The 16,152-nt window shown below is 38.3% G+C and overlaps 1 protein-coding gene across 1 annotated transcript in view; it reads left to right on the plus strand.

Annotated features, from left to right (window-relative positions):
* Positions 1-16,152, plus strand: part of BIRC6 (baculoviral IAP repeat containing 6) — a 188,164-nt gene that overhangs the window by 78,215 nt on the left and 93,797 nt on the right. Inside the window, exons 38-45 of the mRNA XM_086461818.1 lie at positions 147-280; positions 1,904-2,057; positions 2,793-2,909; positions 3,893-4,047; positions 5,215-5,341; positions 7,470-7,580; positions 12,850-12,983; positions 14,001-14,128. Coding sequence (XP_086317944.1) covers positions 147-280; positions 1,904-2,057; positions 2,793-2,909; positions 3,893-4,047; positions 5,215-5,341; positions 7,470-7,580; positions 12,850-12,983; positions 14,001-14,128 — 1,060 coding nt within the window. The remainder of the gene's footprint in view (positions 1-146; positions 281-1,903; positions 2,058-2,792; positions 2,910-3,892; positions 4,048-5,214; positions 5,342-7,469; positions 7,581-12,849; positions 12,984-14,000; positions 14,129-16,152) is intronic.

The following is a 16,152-nucleotide window of genomic DNA, read 5'->3' on the forward strand; positions in this document are numbered from 1 at the left end:
AAAAAGGCAACTTGATTGCATTCATTAACTTTTTCCACTAAGAGCTGTGATATTAAAAAACCTTAAAATTATTCATTAAGTGTATGATATATCCATGATTTATAGTTTGTACTTGGTGGTATTAATACTCTTTTAATCATTCAAAGGTGCTCCACCTCTGTCATCTTTGGAAAAAGATAAGGACATTGACCTTGAACTACTGCAAGAGTTGATGGAAGTTGATATTGATCCTTTGGATATTGATTTGGAAAAAGATCCCCTTGCAGCCAAAGTGTTCAAGGTATGACACACCAAGTTTTCAGGATAACCTTTACATGTGAAATAGCAAAATCGTTTCTCTCTTAACGCTTCTTCATGAGTGGTATTTGATGTCTTAGACCAGCTTTTAGCTTTTTATAAAGGTTTGGTATAGAATGACAAGAAAGAATATAAAGATTGTGTTCACATCTCGAATGTATTTGTATCTCAGTTGACCACAGAACATTTTGCTTTTTCATGAAGATTTCTGTGTAAACAAGAGGTTCTGAGTTTACTCATACTTTAGCATATGTGAAAGACAACAAAATCGTAATATATAAAAAAAATAAGATCTAGTCTTATCCTTTTTTATTAAGAATAGAGTGCCATTTGCTTCTGTGATTGATCTAAGAGTTAATACTGCTAGTATTGTGTTTTAAAAAAAAGTCAGTAGTAGCTAGTGCTCAGACCAGCTTCAGACTGTGAGGAGAAGCAACTAACTTCAAAACTCACTTCACTGTGGAACAAGAAAATTATTACATACTTAAAATGGATGTTAAACATATCAGGGGTAGTAAAATTACGTTTAGTAATAGTATGTTGCCAAGGTGTATTAAAAACCAAAAGTATTTTGGTTGTAAAGAAACACAAGTGTTCGTAATACAAGTTGAGTCTTTTTTGCTCTATCCATAAGGATGATGCTGTCATTTGGAGATTTCCCACTCCTCTCACTATTGACTTAAATCTTCAGCCTCAATTGAGTTTACCTGAATTATCTTTCTCACCAATTGCTCAGACAACACTAAATTTTCTTTTATTTCTATATTCCCTCATATGTCTTTCCACTGATTACCTGTCACGTAAAGATTTTTCCTTTGAGTCTCATCCTACCAAAAATTTCACTTACTCTTTAATTTTTGTGTTACTGATGTTTCCCCCCTCCTTTATTCTCCTGTGATTTCATGTGGCAGTGCTCCTTAAGTCCACTTCATCCACAGATATCTTCATGATCTTACTGCCTGATTGGATGGCCTCTAAAAAACAGCCAGAAAAACACTACTTAATTCTTAATCCTTCTGAAGATTGCTTCTGTATCTATAAAATGACAGTTGGTATTGGATCTTGCTCTTGAAAAGACAGGCATACACATATTGCCTTCATACAGCCTTACATTATTATTTTTTTTTTGTGATCCATATGTTTCCTTAGAGTCTTAAAATATGACGCTTGAGGAGAGATTATTCAACTCTTTCTTTTGGAGAGCTCAGTGCAAATAATCCCTGAGCCCCACTGAGGCTTCAAGGTACTTTAACAGTACGGTTAATAACATGGTGTTCTGTCTTAATAAGTAACTTCTCAAGTTATCTGTGTGATACTCCACTTCCAATTTACAGTATGGTACATATGTGTGAATAAAAACTGATGATAACATTTTCAAGTTGGCTTCTTGAATTTTTGAGACTGCTAACTACATTGCTGGATTTTGACAATCACTAAGGATTCAGTAGCTTATACTGCAATAAAAATTGAAACAAAATTTGCTAAAGGTATTGGATCCAATCTCCTGTAGCTTCAATGTTTGTTGTTAGTCATTACAAATCCTATTTTTATACCTGAGCAGTCTAAAGAGTTGCCATTTTCTTTTCTTGTTGTTTTGGTCTTTAAGCCTATAAGCAGCACCTGGTACGATTACTGGGGTGCAGACTACGGCACCTACAATTACAATCCTTACATTGGAGGTGTTGGAATTCCAGTTGCAAAACCACCAGTGACTACAGAGAAAAATGGATCACAAACTGTGAGCGTTTCGGTCTCTCAAGGTAAGCAATGAACTAAAGTTCTGGTTAGGGTCTCTTTTCTGTGGTGGATAGTGTATTCGATACTTTTGGATATGAAATTATGTTAACAATCTCCACGGGCAGTAAGTGGAAAGAATTAAATTTTCTATATGCCACAGTTTTTCTGTGGTAACTGAGAGAATATTATGTGAAGTTTATATACAGCTTAACATAGCAGAAAATCTTACTATTTTTTAACACTTTTGCATGCACACTTACAGTCAGTTTTAAATCATTCCTATTTTCTCTGTAAAGTTTTGGAGCTCTTTTCTAGTTGGCTGATATTTTGGATAATTGGCTATGCCCTACTGAGCTGGAGTGATACAGCTTTCCCCTGCCACATGGGGGAAAACCAGCTTTTTGGCTCTTATTTGAGAGCTATTACCTTAGGAAAAACAGGCCTAAACATATGCAGGTTTAGTCATGTGTGATACTTCTTTTCACAGTCGCTTTAATATCTGTGTGTTTCATGGGAATTTAGTATTTTATTAATTATGTGTTTCGTGTCTATAAGGAACTTCAGTTCAGAGTATAAGTTCCTACATTCTGCTTCTGTCGTATATGAAATGAATCTTCTGGTTGGTGATACTGAGATTTTTTTTTTTTTTCAGTTTAGTGTGTACTGTGTGTCTGTATGGCTTGCACAGGAAGTTAGAGTGACTATTTATATATGTCTTTGATATAATTCCGTTTTACCCCGTTTGTTGCTTTGTGTAGCTTTAGATGCACGTCTAGAAGTTGGACTTGAACAGCAGGCTGAGCTGATGCTGAAAATGATGTCCACGCTGGAGGCTGATTCCATTCTACAGGCGTTAACAAACACGTCCCCTACATGTAACTAAATCTTGTCAAATAATTCTCTTCATGTAATGACCATGATGCTTTGAAATTTGTACTAATTTTTTCTGCAGTCATCTAGCAGCTTAGAAAAAGTTGTATTTTGCTTGAGTTTTCTTGTTAGGCTGAGCTTTAGAGATACTTCTTTATTCAGATTTTTGAATTATGTGTATACATATATTTCAGACATTTTGTGGAACTGGTCAAATATGCAGGATTCATTTTACAGTGCTTTATACTACAATGGAGGAATTGTTTTCATTTTCTGGTCTAGGTGCAAGTGAAACGTTAAGCTTCCTGGTTTTGTGAAGCTTCATTCTTCCATTCACTGTGAAATGTCAGCTGTTTGAAAGCTGATTTGCACTTGGCAGTTTCACCTACTCAGTGATGAAAGTGAAAATACTTGAACACAGTTTTGAACTCAGCTGTTCAGTAAGCTTTATGTTACAAAACCACTCATGATGCCGATTTACTTTTGAACATATTTTCAGTGAGTTGCAGTGCCCATTTTGTTAAGATATTCTTCTTTGTAGCCACTTTAATATGCGTTCAGTCATTAGCTGACTATCTGATGATGGAATAGGTTTGATGACATCCTCAGCTGTTACTGTCTGGAAGTTTATCACTGATTGCAATAATCTTACCATGATGCACGAAAGAGATGTTCCATTTGTTTCTCTTAAGATTGTGTTGTCAAAACATGCTCAGCAAGGACGGTGGGAAATGTATTTGTGTGGGCTCACTTTCAAAACCAGTTTTTGTGAAGATGGAGATATCTGATATTGAAGCATGTCTTTCACAGTATGGTAATCAGTAGTGCAACTCAGCTGAACACTACATTGGAAATGTTCTTGTAAATTATAAAATAAGTGTCTCTCCTTCTAAGTATAAAATGCAAGGAAATAAATATGAAATTACTTTTAGCAACTCTTACAAAATAATTCATGGAGGGATGGTCCTTTTTTTGGTTTCTGTTTCAGTAACCCAGTCTCCTAGCGGAACAGATGATTCATTGCTAAGAGGATTACATGCTGCTAACCAAAATGCCCAGTTGATGGTACAGTTGTCATCTATACCTATGCTGAGTGCATGCTTCAACAAACTCTTTTCCATGCTACAAGTCCACCATGTTCAGGTATAGAATTACAAACTTTGAAATGTTTTGGTAGTGTTTACCTCTAAATTTGAAAGTAATTTTCCTATGCTTATTTCTACTTAGGATGAAGTAACCTGTTAGGGGCTTTATTGCTTATGAGGCTGTCATGGACAGTAGCACCAATAATGTAATAGATGAGCTGCTGAAAGCTTTTATCAAGTTGGGCATTTCTTGTTATATGAAGAAGTGGGTGTACATTTTCCTATGTAAAACCAAGTTTGTAGGTTCACTTAAAGATAGTTGTTAGCTTATTAATTAAGAGTGTCACTAAGTGTGCCATCTCCATCTGTGGAGGTTTTCAAAACTCGGCTGGACAAACCCCTGAGCAAGGCAGTCTGGTGTCTTCTTTGGCCCTTCTTTGAGCAGAGGATTGGATTGGATAACCTCCAGAGGTCCCTTCCAACCTGAATTATCCAGTGATCCTAAATGTTAACATTAAAAGTGTGCTTTTTGAGAAGTCGTTGGTTTAGCAACGCTTTTCCTGATGCATACAAAGGAATGCCGTGCATGCTATATATGAGTGATTTAGAAGCCTGCCTGTTTGTTTTAACTGGGTGGCTGACTCAATCCCTCAATCATTCTTTGTATATCTCATCCAAAATAGTTTGTGGTGTAAAGGACCTTGATGCTTCCTCAGGATATCTAAATAGTTATTTTCTTCAAGGGAGTTATTCAGAGTAAGCGTCAGTGTCTCTCTGATAGTAAAGGAGGTTTCCTGGTAATTACATTGGCTTTTGGATAATTTCCTATATTGAGATGTTCCAAAAGCTTACATGCAAGCCAGTGTTACAGGAGTAAGGTTATGATACAGACATTTCTGAGCAGTGTGTAAAGCTGCTTTTTTTTTTTTAACATAAGTTTGAAGAAACTTCCTAAGAGAAACTTAACTGCATTTAGAAGAAATCAATTGCAAAAACATAAAGAAGCATTTGCTAGTTTTGTTGAATTTGCCTTGAATGTTATGTTTATCAGAATCTTCAAAGCCAGTGGAAGAAAGGGTATGTGTGTATGTGTGTGTCAGTAGCAGCTGAGAGTGTAGATAAATAAGGCTTTTAAAACGGAAACAGAAAACCTTTTATGCTTTGAAGTTCTGGAAAATAACTTGAGTTTGGTCTGATAGTAGGTTTTTTCCCTTTTTTTTTTCAGCTTGAATCCCTTTTACAGTTATGGCTCACATTAAGCCTGAATTCCAGCTCCTCTGGAAGTAAAGATAGTGGCGCTGATATTTTCCTTTATAACGCAAACCGAATACCTGTAATTTCCTTGAACCAAGGTAAAGTACATTAAAGATGGGAAATTAATTTTCAGGAAGTGTAAGATAAGGTTTTTTTAAGTACTCCGTTTTTACTAATAAGCAAAAAATATTACAGTAAGTATTCTTGATAAGATCAGTGTTTAGATAATTTCTCTGTTCTTATTGAAGAGGTTGTGTGGGCTTATCTTCTTAACATGACAAATATTTAGCTAGTGTGTAACTGAGAGGTGATTCTTTGAATTTCATAATCTCCTCAGAAATTAAATTGTAAAGGTTGTGGATCTTAACTCGTCATTACTCCCAAGAGGTTTTTTAAAAATACACCTCTTGGTCTAAGGTGAACTGTGCACCTGTCTGCACTTCTCTGACAAATTCCTTCACCTGGCGTACTATCCTACCTTTATCATCAAAGGGGTTGGCCATGGCAGGAAGCCCTATTCCTTCTTGGCATCAGACGACTAATGTAATATAAAGCCATGTCAGATTATTTTGGTTTTGTAGTGTGTTATACTGTGTAGTTTAGAAAATCTACAGTATCTTATAGAAACATAGAATCATTTTGGTTGGAAAAGACCTTTAAGATCATCAGGTCCAACCGTTATCCTAACACTCTTAAGCCCACCACTAAACCATGTCCCTCAGCACCACATCTAGACATCTCTTGAACGCCTCCAGGGATGATGACTCCACCACCTCCCTGGGCAGCCTGGTCCAATGCTTGACCACTCTTTCAGTAAAGAAGTTTTTCCTAATATCCAATCTAAACCTCCCCTGGTGCAACTTGAGGCCATTTCCTCTTGTCCTGTCGTTAGTTACCTGGGAGAAGAGACTAACACTGGCCTCACGACAACTTCGTTTTAGGTAGCTGTAGAGAGCCATAAGGTCTCCCCTCAACCTCCTGTTCTCCAGCTGAACACCCCCAGGTCCCTCAGCCGCTCCTCACCAGACCTGTTCTCCAGACCCTTCGCCAGCTTCGTTGCCGTTCTCTGGACCCACTCCAGCACCTCAACACCATTTCCCCCGCCAGTTCGGCTTATGGCACATGGGACAGCCCGCTCCTGTGCTTTTAAGACTTCCTTCTTGAAAAAAGTCAAGCCTTCCTGGACCCCTTTGCCCTTCAGGACTGCCTCACAAGGGACTTTCTCAACCAGTGTCCTAAACAGGTCAAAATCTGCCCTTTGGAGGTCCATGGTGGTGCTTTTGCTGCCCCTCCTCCTTATTTTGCCAAAAGTTGAAAACTATCATTTCACAGTCACTAAGCCCAAGACTGCCTCCGACCACCACATCGCTTGCCAGTCCCTCTCTGTTAGTAAACAGGAGGTCCAGCGAGGCATCTCCCCTGGCGGGCTCGCTCACCAGCTGTGTCAGGAAGTTATCCTCCCTGCACTCCAGGAACCTCCTGGATTGCTGCTTCTCTGATGGGTTGTATTTGCAGCAGATGTCTGGTAAGCTGAAGTCCACCATGAGAACAAGGGCTAGTGATTTTGAGGCTTCTGCCAGCTGCTTGTAGAACATGTCATCAGCCTCTTCATCTTGCTGGGCGGTCTATAACAGACTCCCAGCAGGATGTCTGCCTCACTGGCCTTCCTCCTCATCCTTACCCCCATAAACATTCAACCACTCCATCACAGTTGTTGAGTGCTATGCAGTCAAAACACTCCTTAACATCGAGAGCCACCCCACTGCCTTTTCTACCTCGCCTGTTCCTTTTGAAGAGCTTATGGCCATCCATTGCAGCACAGCACTCATGGGAGTCATCCCACCATGTTTCTGTGGTGGGGACTATGTCATAGCGGTTGTGCTGCATGTGATATGTGTCCAAAACATGATAGTCCAAAACATTAAGGCGTGGTATAATAAACCTGTTACGCTGACTTCCACAAGAGCGTTTTGAAACTAGTTACTTTGCATTGTTTTCTCCGAGATGTCAGGGTCTGGGTGTTGTAGAAAGTTCTGTGGGCCGGTTTCTGTGAAGTGTTGGTAAGGCTGCTTTTCCTAATTTCCTGGAGTGACAGTTGTCAAAACAAAGTAAATTCATCAAACAATAATATTAATAATAATAAATAATGCACCTTACAGTAAAAATAAGAAATTGATACTAATACCCTGAACATTAAAGCTTGGGAAAACATGTTTTTCTTGACAGCTTCAGTAACTAGCTTCCTGTCAGTTCTGGCGTGGTATCCTAATACCTTGCTCCGGACGTGGTGCCTTGTGCTTCATAGCCTAACTCTCATGACAAATATGCAGCTTAATGGTAAGTTTTGGGTTGTTTTTTGTTTGGTGTTTTTTTTTATGATTGCCTGTTTTAGTGATGTACAAATGAGTGGGTGTTGATTCCTATCTGAAAGACTACCAGAACTTTGGTTTTGTCATATCAGTACTTTTGTTGGTTTTCCATAACTTCAGGCTTTTCAAGAGTGGGCTCTTTGAATTGCTTCTACCATGGGAATCTGATACCTTAGTGGTGAAAGAAAATGTCATTAGAAGTAGGTTGGGCCTTTTGCAGTCACAGCCTGAGTTCCTCCAAGGCTAGAGATCCCACAGCACCCCTGCGTCACCCCTCCCAGCACGTGACCACCTTCCTTTTCTTAGTCTCAATTGGATTTTTAGCTGCAGGTGGCAACCAGACACTGTAAGCATCCTCTTCCCCAGGCTGAGCAGCTCAGTCTCACAAAAATCTACTGCAATTTTTCCTAGTAGGTGAAGCAGTAGAGCTGTGAATAAACTAATGAAAGTGACTTAATCGATATTCATAAACTGAGACCTCCATCTTGTTCTTGATATTTGAGATAGAACGTGGCCTGATTTGTAGGATAACAGTGTCTGAAGTTAACACCCATGTGTACTTTCAATGCTCCCAATCTGTAACTGTAGACTAGCAATTTCCAAAAATTGTGTGGTGTGCGCCACTGAGAGCATATGTGAATCTCTTCCAAGTGGTACAAGGCTCAGTGTGCTCTGGCCCTGACAGGCAGGCAGCTGCGTGTTTGCTGGAGTTTCTTAGGCAGTTGCCTGAGGCCAGTAAGTGATGATGTGAATGAAATCTGCTCAGAAGCAACCACTGATTCCTCACAGGCGCACTTCAGCCTGCGAATGTGGCTGTGGATTTTCGTGCATGTAGGGTTGTGAGCCCAAGGTTGGAAAGGGTTGGAGCTGCAAGCTTCCTGCAGGGTAAAGGGTTGGAGGTGTGGCTCCTTTTATACATGTGTGTGCATTAACAGATGTGCAGATCTAGATCCCTTCATTGCCCCTTTTCCCATATTCACTGGTAGAATCAGGAGTTAAGCAGGTTTAAGCACCCATCAGATAACTTCTGTGCCAGTGTTCCTCAGTAGCTGGTAACTGAAGGTAATATTCTGTCTCAATGGCACTGAGTTGTCACATATAAGAAGTGAAACACCCTCTGTTCAGTTCTTGACAACTGAAGGTGGGATCTATCAGAGCACTTCTCCAATCAATAATTTTGTTTTCCATAGGCTTTAGTTCAGAACTGGGACTAATGATAGTCTATTAAGCCATTACAGACAGTGTCTCACAAGGGTTCTCGTCAGCTTTCAAGATCACACTTCCCAGGAGAGATAGGTTTTTGAGGGGTTTTTTTTTAATATTTACAGCCAGTAGAGAGTGAACAATTTCAAAGACAAGTTGTTCCTAAAACCAAAAAAATGTGACGTGTCAACTTTCTTTAGCGTCAAGTTTCTCTTGTATTCTCTTTAATTCTGTAATGTTTTCAGCTATAAGTACAAATTGTTCATATATCTTCACTATATTGACAGATTATGGTGAGAAAATCCCACTGTCTCTATTTTTCAAAACCATTGGATCTCAAAGCCTTCTCAGAGAACATCCTTCTTAAGTTTTCTTTATTTATCTGAAATTCATTATTGCTGTTTGATACACATTCAGCCGTTCTGTTTTTCACCAGTCTTTCATTTAAATAGAAGAAAGGAAAGGAAATGAAAGAGATAAAAAAGGGGGGAGGGGGTGTGTGCTTTTTCATACTCTTCCATTCTTTCTAGGTAAGGGTCTTGCCGTACTTGGATTTTACGAGTGGTCTCTTTGGACCTGCTCCTGAACTATTGTACTCTGAAGATTTCTTTAAGCAGTTAATGAGTTAGGAAATTTTGTCATGAGAAATGAGGTGGTTCTAGAGATCTCATCCTGATGTTATGTTCAAAGCTGTTTCTTTGTTATTTTTCTAAAACACTAGATTTCTTCAGGAGTCATCAAGGCTTTTTACTTGGTGTTTTTCCCCCACCTGAGTACAGGGCAGACTTTTTTGGGGAACTGTCCTGTGTTGGGGTTTTATGAGCAACCACTGTACAGGGTAAGACATGGTCAGAAAATCTTTCTTCATTATGCCATTATGTGCTGATAAATGTCTTCAGAATGAGAGCTCAGGCTGTGTAACTTCTGTGCTTCAGAAACTCTTGCCTGGGATAAACCCAATACCCATACCATTTCTTTTCAGAACAGTCACCTTAATTGGTTGGTTACAAGTCAATTGGTTACAGGGACAAATTTTGCAAGGATGGTGTTTAAAATCAGTGTTTGATGGGTGACATCTAGAACCATTTAGTGCCATGTAGAGGAAGATAGGTATAAGCAAATCTGTGATACCTGGCTAAGAAAAATTTCTCAAGAGCTACAGTTCTCTAAAGTAAACAGCTGTCATCTGTCAAATCATTGTCATAGTGCATTTACTCATCTGTTCCTTTAGCAAGAAATATTCATGCTCTCCTGACGTGCCCTTTTGCTTACCTGTGGTTGTTGTCACCAGAAATACTGCTTGAGACCAGTGTTTTGAGCGTAAACACTACCTGACAGCAGATAATGTAGTCCTGCAATCTGAGTTAGAACATCAAACAAAACATGTCAGACTATGAATACCATGTAGAAAAAAAAGAGTGAGTTTTTATATTGTAGTGATATTTTTAGCTGTTAAATACAAAATATAAAACCAAAATAACATAGGAAGTAATGAAGAGGTAGATATTCAGTTATAGAATCAACCCTATTGGGAAACAGTAGAAAAACTATGGAGCCTTCTAATCCTGGAAGGAAATGAGTTGAGGGTTGGCATGTGGACTTGGCTGCTGCTTGCCTAGAGGAGATGGGCTGGGACTGTCCGTTCTGGAGAAGTTCTAATGTAATCTGCTTGTGTTAAGCTGTAAAGACTTCACAAATAGCCAGATTTAACGAAGTCGTTACGGTACAGACCTAACAAGTGAAGGTGAACACAGCACGAAAAAGCTAGAGTTCTAAAAATAATGTTACTTTCAAAAAAAACTCCAAGGGAACAATTTAAACGACTTGAAGCTATATGCCAAGCGTGCCCTGTTCAGCAAAATGCAGGCATACATATTTTAAAAGCTGTAGTTTCGATGGAGAGTTCATTTTGGTTTGTGTTCTTTTTTAAAAAAGAACAATGTTGAATAGCAGTGTTGCTTATCATACTGATCATTATAGACTTCATAGGTGTTTCAGGGTCTGAAGAAAATTAAATACCTTCTGTCTATGAGGGTACCATTCAGGAATGCAGGAAAGCATGAAAGTATGTCCCTTCTTCAAATAAAATTATAAATATTTGGGGCCCTTTGAGCACTTATTTTAAAATTAATTTGATACTTGATACTTTTGGACAAACTCAAGTGACATCTGTCTCAAAACTGTAGTCATACCCAAAATTTGAATGATGAAGTTACACTGAAAACAGTGAAAAGTTACGAAAAACTGAAAAACAGAATAACAAAATGCTATTCACTTCTCTCAGTTAGCTGCAGTTGCATGTAATTTTAGTGACAGTGATTTGTCTTTAAATTTCAAAACAGTTTTTAAGTGGAACTCTTTAAAAAAAAAAAATAATAAAACAACCAACCCAAAAGGCAAGTTAGTACTCTTAGTGACCGGAGTGTCACTTCAAATTTTAACTTATATTGTGATATACTCAGAAACACCCCCCAAAAACCAACCAACCGACACCCCAGCACCACCAGCCTACATACCTAGTTTTCTTAGAGGGAAAATCAGCATATTGTATGTTTTAGTTCAGTAAATCTTCAGGGGTGCAGATTTAGCAGGGGAAGATAAACTTGATCAGTTCACCCAGAGTGGTGTTTCCGAGGCACATCCTGCAATGGAAGGCTTCTCTGTTGTTCTGAAATGTCTGGTTCCTCTTTCAGAGAACCTGTGCAATGATGTGCTTACTCTTTACAGGGGTGTCCCCCACCCGGACAAGACCTAGTGTTTTCATCTTTTGCACTATCACACGTAAACTAGAGCAGGCTTGTGGCGTACAGTATGATGGAGCTGGAATGCGGCGGGATGCTTTCTTCCTTTCGGTCAGCTCCAGCTGTTGCCATGCCATCAGTCGTAGCCATACAGGCTTGTTCCACTACTAATGTTGGTACACCAATGCAAACCAGTTTGTATAGCTGTTCAAGAAACTTTCAGTGTTCATTTTCTGCATTCATCTGAGGCAAGAAATCTGTTTATAGTTTGAGAATAAAATGGCATTTGATAAGGGGAAAACTTCCTGTGAATTATCTTCTCCTTGCATCTTCCTGTAAGGATTTCTCCTCATAGCAAGTGTCTTTCCAATGCTATTTTTATTTCATTGCTCTGAAAGCTTTTCAGCTGAAATGGAAGCAGTCAGGGTTTAATTCTGGTTTTGACAGAGACATTTTCCTCCTGGTTGGGATCTTTGGTTTAACTTTCCTTGGTTTAAGGAAGGATTCAGTTCCTTTAACAGCCTTCCTGATTAAGAATCTTGTCTTGGGAGGCGAAGGAATGCCAGCCAAGCTCTCGTACCACAGCATCGTTTCCTCTCAATTAAATCTTTTCTGTATGATGCGGTGGTCTGAAAGAGATCACATCTTCAGCATGTAATAACCTGTCACTTCATTTAGATAGGCGTAGTATTACGAGAATACGTATTTTTATTAAGTAGGTAGCTATGCTTTTTCAAGTTGTATTTTGAATTGATTGAGTATACCACTACTGAATGAATAAGACTTCACATTTAATAAAGTTCATTTGTTTGATCATTGAAGGGTGTATTTTACTTTTACTTCTTATTTGTTAAGGTCCCTATCGTTTTAGTCAATGATGAGAAGTCTCTGAATGTGCCAAGGACAAAAATCTTGATTGTTTACAGGATAAACAATCCTTGTGGTCTCTTGACAAACTAGCCAATGCACTTAAGCCTTATTAAAGTTTTGGTCTAGCAAAGAGAGCTAATCATAATGTCTGTATATATTGCTTCTACGAAATGAAGTTCTACTTTCAAGGATACTGCCTTAGCAAGATTGGAATACTGATCGGACAGTTCTGGGGGTTTGTATCTGTACTTAATGGAAATCTCTATGCTCAAAATAGTAGTCCTGAGTAAACAGCTTTCAATAGCTGGCTTTGCTGAGAATATTTACACATCATGAAATAAGTATAAGGGATATGCAGCATAAGTGTTTGGTTTTCATTTAATGCTTAAGATTACAGATTTAATTTTTGTGTCTGTGTTTAAGCTGGTCCAAGCAGTGCCATTGGAGCTCAGGAAAGTACTGCCCAATTGTTGGTGTCAGATCCAAACCTCATTCATGTGTTAGTGAAATTTCTTTCCGGCACTAATCCTCATGGAACAAATCAACACAGTCCACAGGTAACTAGCAATTAAAATAAGAGAAAAACTCTTTGTAATAGGATTTCAATATACTTGGTATGAATATGTGTTATTCATAATTCATTATATTCTTGGCTTGTTTCTTTTTTTTGGTTATAGTCTTAGTGGGTTCTGATGAGCAGCTATAGGGAAGTTAGTGTTGGTGATACACAGTGATTGTACATTTTTACAACTCTCTGGAGTCTTGCCACAGGGACAGAATGCCGTGTGATATGTCAGTAAATAAGTTCCATGTTAGGATTCATTGATTACATGCATGAAAAAAGTAAATAGTTCAGTCAGTTCCCTGAAATCTTGTTGGGCTGGGATAAAAATGCCAATGAAAGTTAAGTTTAAATATCTAATAATTCTGAAGTTTAAAATTATGCTTCGATTTTCTGCTTATTTCTGCGTTCACGTGGTGTCTACAGTTTCTCCTAATTTCAACTAGTTTTGTTTTTCCTTTTTGGAGTCTTTGAAACATCTGTGAATAGTGTTTAAAAAAAGCCCAATTCAACTTACTCGTATTTAATATTTGCAAGGAGTCTCAGAAACACTTAGGAGACAAAAAACACCTGGTATTTCCATTATGTTCCAGAAGATTTTCCAGGAAATACATAATCTTTTCCAGAACTTAAACATTGTGCAGTGCCATTAATTTAAAGCACTTATGTGTGAATGTGTATTTTGTGGAAAAACGTTCAGATTATTACTGAAAGGTATTCTGTGTGAAGCATACTTTGCATGCTGAAAAGATAGTGTCTCAAGCTGCAAAAACGAGTCTTAGGCAAAAAAATGAATTATGTGCTTTTTACTCGTGATTAGTAATAGAAAAACACATAATATAAATTGATACATAATACTTCTCCTGTGAAAACCCTATAAAATTTTTCAGAAAGCAAGTTAAGCTACACAGTACTTCTCTGTTCTTAGAAAACGTTCTTGTTATATATTACTTAATGTTCTTGAAAACATTTCAGTTTTATATAATACTTTTTAAAATGCATTTCTTTCTAGGTTGGGCCAACAGCAACGCAAGCTATGCAAGAATTTCTTACTCGATTACAAGTGCACCTTTCTTCAACTTGTCCTCAGATGTTCAGTGAATTTTTGTTGAAATTGATACATATACTTTCAACAGAAAGGTAAATCTTAACTGTTTTTTTTCCCCTTTATGCTCTCTTTGTCTTTAAAATCTGTGTGAGCGTGACTCACAGATAAGATGTGTGTCCCCCACCTTGTCATGCTGTCAGGTTGTACGTGGATGGTCATCTTAGGTGTTGCTGCAGCGCTACCAGCTGGATCTGGGCAGCCTCTGGTGCGCGGAAGAGCGTGACTGGAACCCACCCGCAGCACTCTGCATGCGAGGGGCAGTGAACAGAAGCGCTGAGCAGGCGTTTGGACCGATGTTGGCTAGAGCTAAGATAGAGGTCTTGTTAAAGTGATCCCTAAAGAGTCTAGAAATTATTCATAGATAGTGAAAATACTATGGATGGCTTTTATAACCTGGTAGGGTGAAATATGAAATGGCATAATCCTATGTATGCAATTTGCATATTTATTGCCTTTTTTTTCCCCTCACCTGACAGTGGAAAACCTCCTCTGCCCCACTCTTCTTCTGGGGCCTGTTGATGTCTTGTCTCCCAACTAGGGTAGAGGAGAAGTACCACTGGCCAGGGCAGAAATGAGAGCTGATGGCTTGTCTTTTACAGCTCTGCTTCTTCAAGCTAGGTCGATGTGCTTGTCGACCTGTTGTGTATACAGCAGTACACTGGAAAGGTGGCAGTTGTTTGGTCTGAAGTACATTAGGAAGTATCATTTATTTCTGGTATTGATGTTCTGCTCATCCCCTTTGTATAATTAGGGATGAGTTTCCTCAGTTACTGGCTTTCCAGTAGGTGGCACTTTGGTGTTATCTATTCTTTAATCATACAGAAGACAGTTTCAGCCTTCTGTAGGAGATTTTACCGAAGTTAACTTAAATTGGATGGGTGGTGTTTACCAGGTTACATTGAAGATCAATCACTTGCATGAGAAATGTCATGACACAATAAAATCATTAATCCACAGTGAATCTTGGAATGTATGTCTGTATGCCATAATTTATTTGAAATAAGCTGATGAGACTACTGAAAGGATAGTTTTTGAAATGTGTTAGATTTTTATTTTGAGACAAACCAAAGGTGGGACTGCAGTGTCAGAAAATGGAAGTAAAGCACCAGAAAAGGGTTTAGGTGATTATTTCTAAACCCTCAGGTAATTATTGAAGTATACCATGTCTGATCAAAGTGCAAGATTGTTTGTTTGTGTAGAAAAGCGGTATTTTACTGTTAGAACTAATTAGATGCCAAATACTTTTTTCAGGGCTATGTCTATAAACTGGTGTTTAAAAGTTGTGGTAAGATTAATCGATGTCAAAAGACAGAGAAATATGTCAAAAATCGGTAACTAACACTTCAAGAAATGGCATCAGTTTTATTTTAAATATACTGATTCAAAAGGTTCATTTTGTAGTCCACCAGTGTACATGTAAAAGCAATTGGGAAGATAAACTTACCCCTAAAAGAGATCTTTCAAGCAATCAACCTACAAACATCAACCTGTGACAGTTTGAATGCCTTCTCATGGTCTTATGTATAGTTACTATTAGATAGCTAAAACTTAACCATTCTTCTTTCTACCTCAAGGGGAAAAAACCCCCAACAAAACTATGGGAAGAAAAAACCCCATTGTGATTTCCTGTTAGAAAACAAATAATCCTAATGGTATTAAAGTATGAGATGCCTTCTTCCTATGAAGTTTCACTGCAAACATAGGAAACTTTGCACGCGCGACTGAACAGGACTCTTCCAAGCCTACACCTACAAAATTAACTGAATGATTGTACAAAAAAGATGGATCCTAGACTTTATCAGAGGAGACTTTAATCCTTCATGGTATCAGGAAAGTGATAGTGTGAGCAGGTTCTGCAGGCTGTGGAATGACCAGCATATTCAAAAGTTACAAATGCTTGACTCGTGTGAAAGATCAGATTGTGCTTCAACATTTCAGTATTTCTGAAAATGGCTGGATTTTTATTTATTGAAAGTCTAGTGTGCTTTGTGATTCTTAAAAATCAAGCAAAAAAAGGCCAAACAACCAAACCTGTTTAACTTGTTAATATTGCAAT

This window comes from Leptosomus discolor, chromosome 2, assembly GCF_034619465.1.
Source record: "Leptosomus discolor isolate bLepDis1 chromosome 2, bLepDis1.hap2, whole genome shotgun sequence".
Taxonomy (NCBI): Eukaryota; Metazoa; Chordata; class Aves; order Leptosomiformes; family Leptosomidae; genus Leptosomus; species Leptosomus discolor.